The sequence below is a fragment of the Catharus ustulatus genome, chromosome 10 (assembly GCF_009819885.2).
Source record: "Catharus ustulatus isolate bCatUst1 chromosome 10, bCatUst1.pri.v2, whole genome shotgun sequence".
In the NCBI taxonomy this organism is placed as follows: domain Eukaryota; kingdom Metazoa; phylum Chordata; class Aves; order Passeriformes; family Turdidae; genus Catharus; species Catharus ustulatus.
Genome location: NC_046230.1, coordinates 5,064,087 through 5,072,633, shown reverse-complemented (window position 1 = coordinate 5,072,633; position 8,547 = coordinate 5,064,087). Strand labels below are relative to the sequence as shown.

Below are 8,547 nucleotides of genomic sequence, written 5' to 3'. Positions count from 1 at the left end.
TCTCCTACCTGCACCCCCAGCAGCAGCCAGCAGGTTTATTTTGGGCCTGAGTCCTTGTTCCCACTGCTGCTTTTCCTTTCCCTGCTAATTCCTTTCCTTCCTGTGGTTTGTTTTTTTTTGCATTGTGGGGCCAGACTCTTTGGAGAACACAACAATGGCTGCAGAGCCCCGGCTCTGCACACCAGCAAGGAGAAAAACAGGAACAAAAGCCCCAAATTCCAACCAAGCATCCCTGCTTCCTTCCACCCTTTCCCTCCTGCTGCAGGGTGTGTTCAGAGGCAGCCTCCAACGCCTTTCCCACCTCCACAAATCTTCCAGGGCTCCCATACTTTTGCCCAGCAACAACAGCAGTGCTTGCTCGAATGTTCCCAGTGGCTATGGTTCTGACCCACTCACAATGTGCTTCTTTTAGGATCAGGGAATATTTGTGCTCCAACAGTTGGGGATGCAGAGGGTTCTCAGTGTCCATGACATCCTCTGTCCCCTTCTCCAGTGACATGGAGCTGGTGGGACACTCCTTTATTCATAGAGATGCTTCCCATGAGGTTTAGGTGTTCACATTTGGTCTGACACCAAACAAGGATCCTGACTGAACCTTCAGGCTGAGAATTCTGCCATGCACAGCTTGAATTTCCAGTCCTTTCTGAGCAACACCATTCTCAAGCTGAACAAATAAACGCAGATTTCCTTGGAAGGGTGACGGTTCAGATGAAGGCATATTGTTCAATTCCAGGAGAGCACTTGTCCTTGGAATGCATTCCCAGAAGTCCATGCTGCTTTGGGAAGGCCTGGCTGAAATGGGGTCCTGCTTTATTCCTGAAGGGAATGGTTTTCAGCATCTCCAGGGGCTGTGTGTGTTGCTTCAGGACCAACCACAGGCTGGCTTCCATATGTCATCACCTCCATCAACACTGTGTTCCCACCCTCTGCCTGGATCCCTCCCAGCCCAGGGAGGGGAAGGAGCTGATGGAATGAGGATTCCATAGGAGATTGATGATGGGAGGGCTCAGATCCATGTTTCCATCATGCCCTGCAGCCTTGTCTGTGTCTTCTGTCCCTCCACAGCCTGGGCTGGCTGCACCTGGAGCCACATTCCCCATCTCAGACTGGCTGGTGAAGTTTTGGGGGTGCTCCAAGGAGTTCCAGCTCTTGCTGTGGGGGTCTTGGAAGGAGGGCTGTGCTCCCAGTGACAGCCACACCAAAGGCTGCTCCCAACTCTGGGAGGTGGGTTTAAGTGTTGCCAAACAGCCATTTTTCTAGGGAAACTTCTCTGAAAGCACTGTGTAAACTTGGGTTTTTCCAAAGAAAAATCTTGTTTTTTCATGTGTTTATTTCTCTCTGAAACTTTCTGCTCCAGGGCTGGGTAGTGGAGGAAGAAGGGAGAAGGGGCTGGTGCCAGGAGAAGAGTTTGCTCTGAGGACACGTGGTTTTGGAGTGGGAGCCTCCAGCTGGGAAGGGAAGGTGAAGTGATGATTCCTCCCAGCTAGGAGCCCCCAGCCCTGCTCGCCTGCATTGCAGGAGCTGCTGGAGCAGCCAGGCTCGCTCCAGAACGTCCCCAGGGCGAGGGCAGCCCTCTGGGGCAGGGCAGAGGTGTGGGATGGGTGGTACCCTCTGCCTTTATCCTGCCTGCCTCCATCCCTGCTCCTGGCCAGCAGCCAGCTCGCTCTCTCTCCTGTTTCCCCGGCTGACCTGGAAGGTGAGCAGGAAGGGAAGAGGGCAGCGCTGGGCACCGGCCACCCTTCCCTGGGCTGGGAGGCTCTTCCAGGTTGCTGCTGGCTTCCATGTGGGACCAGACCCCCTCACCCCAGTGCAGCCCCTGGGGTTAACAACGGTGTTCCAAAGTCAGGAATTAGAACATCTGTGGCTGTGGCACAGTGACCTCTGAGCACTTGGGTTTGTTTAGTCCCAAAAAGCCACAATGACACCAGTGCAGGCGCCAAGTGCGTAAGAGGTGTTTACAGGGATAATCCTGCTTCCTGCCAGATGGATCCCATCAGCCCCACTTGTTTTCCCCCTCCCACCCCCAGCAGGCACCAGAGCCCATCACTGGTTTTGGGCAGCTCCTGGAGCCATCCAGCCCTTTGTCCTGAGGCACGGCGGCTCCCAAAGGATGGAGATCCGGACCTTGCAGAGGGGGCTGATGTCCAAAAAGTAACCAGGGGACCTGCCCACCCCATCCAAGTTCCCCATGGCATGGGGTGAAGGAAAAAGCTGATTCCTGGCACATGGGCATTGCCTCACTGGAACAAGGATCAAGGCTTGGGCATCTTATCTGAGCCCTTATCCAAGACAGTGACAGCAGAGCAGGCTGATGGAAACCATGCATGGAAAACAAAGCCTTGCCCAGCAAACCCTGCAGATAACAGGGATGGGTCACTCTGGGAGCTGGGTAAAGCTGCCAGAGGTTTCTGTGTGGGTTCATTCACCCTCCTGCAGAACCCAAAAGTCCTCTAAGGAGAAAACTGAAACCACCCCTCAGTGATGGAACATGCACTGGCGCCTGTCCCAGGCTGTGATCCGGGGCGGAAGAGCGGCCAAATTTGGGAAAGGATGGCCATACATTGGCTGCTGGCTGCCAGGAAACTGGTCCATGTTGGAGTGATGGCAAAACAGGAGCTCAGCTCCCACTTCTGAGGCAGCCAGGCCACTGCCCCCAACTGCCACACCCAGCCAGGCTTCAGAGGCCCTGCCATGAGGCACTTGAGGGTTTTGGGGTGAGGAAGAGAAACTTTGGGGCAACAAATTGTGATGTTTTGGGTGAGGAAGAGAAATTTTGGGGCTATGATGGAGGTGCCACCATAACCCCTCTGTGCTTGTCACCATGTCCAGGTCAGACACTGATGCTGGTCACTGCCAGGGAAATGCCTTGGGATGGAGGTGCCAGGTTTGGGTGCCAATGGAGATGAGGCTGTTCCTCAGGGTTCTGCCCAGTCCCTTGTCGAAACTCAAAAGGAGCAGCAGACTCAGCTCCATTCTGGAATGTTCTCCAGACACACACAGGGGGCTCAGGGTCAGGAAAAAGGATTTTCAAGAGCTATGTGAAGTGGAGAAGCTCAGATTTGCTCATCCGTCCAAAAGATGACACATTCCTGGAGCAAAAAAACAAAACAAGCTCTGCTGTTCTAGGCTTCCCCAGCAGGGTTTGCCACCTAGGTCTGTCCTGAGTGCCATCCCCACTCTCACAGCCATGGAGATCCCACAGCATCCACTCTCAGCCATCCCAGCTGGAGCAAGGAGCTGCAGCCCAGGCAGAGGGGACTGGGAGAGGGAATCTGACCAAGTCTTGGGGACCATGATGCAGCAGCTGCAGGTAGCAGAGATGCCCCAAGTTGGAAACAAAGCAGAGCTGGGAGTGTTGCGGTTTCTCCCAGCTGGAAGGGACTGGATCCCTTTGTGGGCAGCCAGTGCAGCACGTGTGACCTTGGGCACTGCCCTGGTGTCCCTGGATGCTGGCAGCAGGGACACAGAGCGCTCACAGCACAGCTCCTGCCAAGGGCGCTGCTCCAAGGGCCGAGCAATGACGTTCCCGTGCCTCAGCCGTGTTGTTTTGGATTCTCCGGCCTCTCGGAGCCCGCCAAGGGTGGGGAGCGCCCCGGCCCCTGCCCCAGGAGCCCAGGGGAGGCAGCGGCTGCTCCAGGGTGGCTGAGGGCCAGGGTGATGAGATGTGGGCTTTGGAGACCTCCTCCTCCATCCCTGCACAAGGACAGGCCCTAAGGTCATCTTCGCATCCCTCTGTCCCTCATCTCTTTTCCCATCTTCCCTCATCCCAGCCTATCTTGCTCACAGGGTGATTAGAAAGGAAAGAGCTGGAAGCTGACCCAGGAAAGCCTCTCCTGGCTCATCCCCAGCCCTTCCTGCCACCAGAGCAGTGGAGATGCGCAGGAGAGCTCAAAATCCCCTTTTGGGTGAAAGGGAAACGTGGCCAAGCGTTTCTTATCGATGCAATCAAAGTTTAAACAGTCAAAGTGGAATGTTTAGCTTGGATGTGGATTGTGGACAAGGAAAAATGTCCCCTCACAGCTGTGTGTGCTTGACCTCAGCACCTCACACTGAGCGAGGAAATGAAAAACGTTGAGAAAATTACTTGAGTCAAACCAAAGCTGGGAGAAGGTTAAAATGAGCTCAGGAGGTGCAACACCCTCCTGCAAACACCACCAGTGTCTTTCCAGAGGCCTGGAAAACTTAGCACAGAACCCAAGGTGTGGCACAGGGGCTGGCAACACCAACGAGCCCCCCCAGCACCGGCAGCCGTGGCCCAGGATGGATGCACAGCCCCACATCGGTGCTGCCAAGGGGAACAAGAGCAGCCAGAGGTGTGGTAAGAGCTGATGGGTGGTTTTATTACACAAGGTGTGACATCCTCCCTCCATCCCACTGGAACAGGGACAAATGAGGGTTTAACACCATGCTTTTAACCATTCCATGGCTGTTTCTCCTGCTGCTTTCCCCCCATGCCATTCCCCCCCGCATTTTTCCATTTTCCCAGTGTTTCTCTGCAGAGTCTCAGTGCATTGCCCACGGTGAGGACTGTCCACAGGGGCTGCTGGAGGGGCCAGCTGGCTGGGACAGGACTGGGAAGCCACTGGTGTCCTTGGGGAGCAAAGTCTGTGACACGAGGGACATGCATCCCTTGTGAGGGATGGGCTTGGTCCCTGCCTCCATGGGGGGATGATGAGTCTGTCCTCTGTCTCTGTGCAGGGACGATGGATCCAGCCCCTGCCTCCCCACGGTGATGATGGATCCATGGAGAGTTGCTGGATCCTTGGGAAGATGATGGACCCATCCCCTGACTCTGCAGGGTGATGATAGATCCATGGAGATTTGCTGGATCCTTGGGAAGATGATGGATCCATCCCCTGACTCCGCAGGGAGATGATGGGTCTGTCCCTTGCCTCCACAGGGTGGTGATGGATGCACGGGAAGATGACAGGTCCATTCCCTGTGTCCATGGGGTGACATGGGACAGCTGCCCATGCTAACAGCTCCCTCCTGTGCACAGGAAGATGCCCAGGGCCATGCCCAGCAGGGCCAGACTTCCCAGGACCAGCCCCAGGACCAGCGGAGTGCGCGATCGGCTGCTGACTTTTCCTGCAAGAGGCGAGAGAGATGGAGGTGACAACTGGGCCACGCCACCATGTCCCTATCCCCAGTCCCGGCCCCACCACGGACCTGTCCTGGTGCTCTGAGCCTGCAGGATGCTGACACAGGTGGTGTTGAGGAAATACTGCAGGTCCTGGGTGGTTATGGGGTACTTCATCAGCTGCTCCTGGGCGAAGGCGGCCACCGGGAGGTCCCCGGGCCAGCGCCGCTCCCAGGTGGCGTTGGGGACATGGAAGCTGAGGAACGCTGTGCTGTTGAGGGTCACCTCGTAGAAGCTCTGGGCTGTGCCGTTGGGGTAGAGGCGGCAGCCGAGGTGGCAGCGCAGGTGCTGGGTGACTGCGGGGACAGAGGGAGGGGACAGGGTCACCACGCTCCCACCCTCGGTACCGCTCACCAGCAGCAAACCGGGCACTGAGTTGGCACAGCCTCAGCCTTGTGCCACACACAGCTTTGCTTGCCCTCGGTTTGACCACGGCAGGGACTTTTCCAGCGGCCGGGATTATTTCCCCTCCCTTATCTCTGCACAGCTGCGGTTTTACAGGGAGGGAGGTTTGGGGCACGGAGCTGCTCGTGGCTCTTGCAAATGGAGCGAGACATCAGGACAGGCACACCGGGAGGGATGCGGCGGGTCATGCCAGAGACCCCGCGGTGACACCGGGCTCCCCAGGGTACGGGGATGTGGGGCTGGGGCAAAACCGGTTTGGGGGTAACAGGAGAGGAGAGGAAAGCACACCCCGGGCAGGAGCAGCAGAGGTGACAGGGCTTGTGGGGCAGAGCAGGCAGGAGCATGAACAGCGTTCCCACCAGCTGCGGGATGCAGGCAGGGAGCAGGCTGGATGCAGGCAGGGAGCAGGCTGGATGCAGGCTGGATGCAGGCAGGGAGCAGGCTGGATGCAGGCTGGATGCAGGCAGGGAGCAGGCTGGATGCAGGCAGGGAGCAGGCTGGATGCAGGCAGGGAGCAGGCTGGATGCAGGCAGGGAGCAGGCTGGATGCAGGCTGGATGCAGGCTGGATACAGGCGGGATGCAGGTGGGATGCAGGCGGGATGCAGGTGGGATGCAGGCGGGATGCAGGTGGGATGCAGGCAGAGCAAAAGCAGGGAGCAGACAAGGTTCCTACACCTCACCACCCCAGGCTGCAGCCCCCAGCCCTTTTCCTGAGGAGCAGCAACAGGTTGAGCATGATGCCATTCCCAGGGTGTGCTCCGGGTAAGAAATTCTCGGCTCCACAGAAGGGCTCCCTTTGCCCACAGAGAGGTTTTGCACGTGTGTCCCCATCCCTTCGCCGATCTGTCCCTGAGAGCCACCCCCATGCCCCAGCCGCGTGGAAGGGGCTCCCCTTCCTCGGGTCACCCCCCCTGTCCCGGGTACCACTCACATTTGGTGGGTCTCTCCATGTTGAAGAGCTTCACCAGCTGCCTGAAGTTCCTCAGGTAGGTGATCACCTCTTCTTGCCGCCGGGCCCAGGCGTCCGGAGGCTCCAGCGGGAGCACCTGGGTGACATTATCCTCGTCCAGGAGATGGCTGAGCTGTCCATTCAGGCTGGCGTTGCCCCGGAACATGGAATTGCCCATGTAGACGCGGGTCAGCTGGAGCATGGTGAAGGCGAGCGGGGCTGCGGGAGACGTGAGACATCACCCCGTGTGCCCCAAGGCAACCCCGGTGTCCCCAAGCACCGCCGTGTCCCTGCCTTACCTGCCTGCTCCGCCCCGCAGCCCAGGGCCCCGCTGAGCAGCAGCAGCCGCAGCATCGCGGGGATGGCACCGCGCTGGGGACACGCTGCTGTCAACAGGGCTGGCCCGGCACGGAGCTCAGCCTGGGCACCGCGCTGGGGACGCGCTGCTGGCCCCACGGCCGGCCCATGGGATGTTAAGAGGACCGGGGAGGTGGGGCTGTAGGAGGAGGAGAGCGGGACTCCGGCCAGGTCTCTCCCATTTCCTCAGCCGAGCCACCCGCACCCCTTCCCTGCCGGATATGCCGGGCCCTAAGGATGCAGGATGAGGCCCCAAGCTCCACCCCCGGCACAGCTGGAACTGGGCGAGCTGCCAGCACCTGACTCAGTTTCCCTTGACTGTCCCACTCTCCTGGGGGATGTGGGAGATCAGGGGGACACGGTGATGGGGACCATTCCCAGGGAATGGGGAGTGTTTAGAGGGAGCAGCCGCCCAGCATTGCACTGATGTGGAGAGGGCATCCAGCAACAGGACCCCCTCCCTGGAAAGGGGTGACACTTTGGGTAGCTGAGCTGGGTAATGGGGATGAGAAATCCAGGGCAGGGCTTCCTCCATAGGTTTGTTTTTGAATTAAACCTAAAATAATTATAAAGTAAAAATGGAAAAATGTGAAATTTCTAGTAAAAGGTCCAGCTCATCCCATTAGCACAGCCTGGGTGACACATAATGGCATCACACAGCCTGCTATGGCATGGAATATTGTCATGGAATGGTCTGGGTGAAGAGTGGCCTGAAAGCCCATGTCATTCCACTCCCTGCCATGGGCAGGGACACCTTCCACTAGCCCAGGTTGCTCCAAGCCCCCTCCAGCCTGGCCTTGGACACTTCCAGGGATGAGGCAGCCACAGCTTCTCTGGCCCTGTGCCAGGGCATCCGTACCTTCACATCCAAGAATTTCTTCCCAGTATCTCATCCAAGCCTGCCCTCAGGCAGTTTGAAGCCATTCCCCTCTGTCAGGGCCCTTGGGAGTATCCTCTCTCCATCTTTCCTGTAGCTCCTTCAGGTACTGGAAGGTCACCATTAGGTCACCCCAAAGCTTCTCCAGGCTGAACAATCCCAGCTCTCCCAGCCTTTCCTCCCAGCAGAGCTGCTCCATCCTCTGCTCATCCTGGAGCCTCCTCTGGACTCTCTCCAGCAGCTCCAGCTCCTTCCTGTGCTGGGCCCCAGGGCTGGGGCAGCTCTGCAGGTGGGGTCTCACCTGAGTGGGGCAGAGGGGCAGAATCCCAATCCCTTTCCTGCTGCCCATGCTGGGGATCAGCCCCACATGGGGGTCCTGGGATGGGGCATGGCCAGCCCTCACCACCTGCACCAAGTCCTTCTCCAGGGGCTGCTCCATCTGCTCAGCCCCAGCCTGGATTGGTCCTGAGGGCTGCCTGACCCAGGGGGAGTTTGAAAATGTATGATGGGTCTGTGAATATGCAACGGGCTGTTTTTAAAGGGTGTTTCCAAAACATCAGGTGTACTCTTGGGTGAATGCCAAGCACCCAGCTGTTATAACCTTTTGCTTTATTGTTTGTTTCTTCTTGTCTTTTTAAATTTGACCAGGAAAGTGAACCTCGTTCTTCACACGGCCAATTCCTTATCCATCTAACAGTGCATCCATGGAATCCAGCTCTGGCCAATGCAGAGAGGAGGATGTTGGGTGGGATTGTGTCCAGGCTGTATAGAAATCCAGATAAAACACACCCATGACCCTTCTGAGGGAGTCCCCCCAT

At 57.6% G+C, this 8,547-nt stretch overlaps 1 protein-coding gene across 1 annotated transcript; it reads right to left on the bottom strand.

Annotated features, from left to right (window-relative positions):
• Positions 1-4,314: 4,314 nt before the first annotated feature.
• On the bottom strand, positions 4,315-7,364 carry PROCR (protein C receptor). The gene is made up of 4 exons (XM_033068785.1): positions 6,795-7,364; positions 6,478-6,714; positions 5,170-5,436; positions 4,315-5,088 (listed from the first exon to the last, which is right to left on the bottom strand). The coding sequence occupies exons 1-4, from the start codon at positions 6,847-6,849 to the stop codon at positions 4,976-4,978; spliced, it is 672 nt and encodes a 223-aa protein (XP_032924676.1). The 5' UTR covers positions 6,850-7,364; the 3' UTR covers positions 4,315-4,975.
• Between the last annotated feature and the right edge of the window lie 1,183 nt (positions 7,365-8,547).

Excerpts from the sequence above, each read along its gene's own strand:
- PROCR (XM_033068785.1), bottom strand. The coding sequence starts at position 6,849 with ATGCTGCGGCTGCTGCTGCTCAGCGGGGCCCTGGGCTGCGGGGCGGAG. Across the intron at positions 5,437-6,477 it reads CATGGAGAGACCCACCAAAT|TCACCCAGCACCTGCGCTGC; the intron begins GTGAGTGGTACC and ends CTGTCCCCGCAG. Across the intron at positions 5,089-5,169 it reads GGCTCAGAGCACCAGGACAG|GAAAAGTCAGCAGCCGATCG; the intron begins GTCCGTGGTGGG and ends CGCCTCTTGCAG.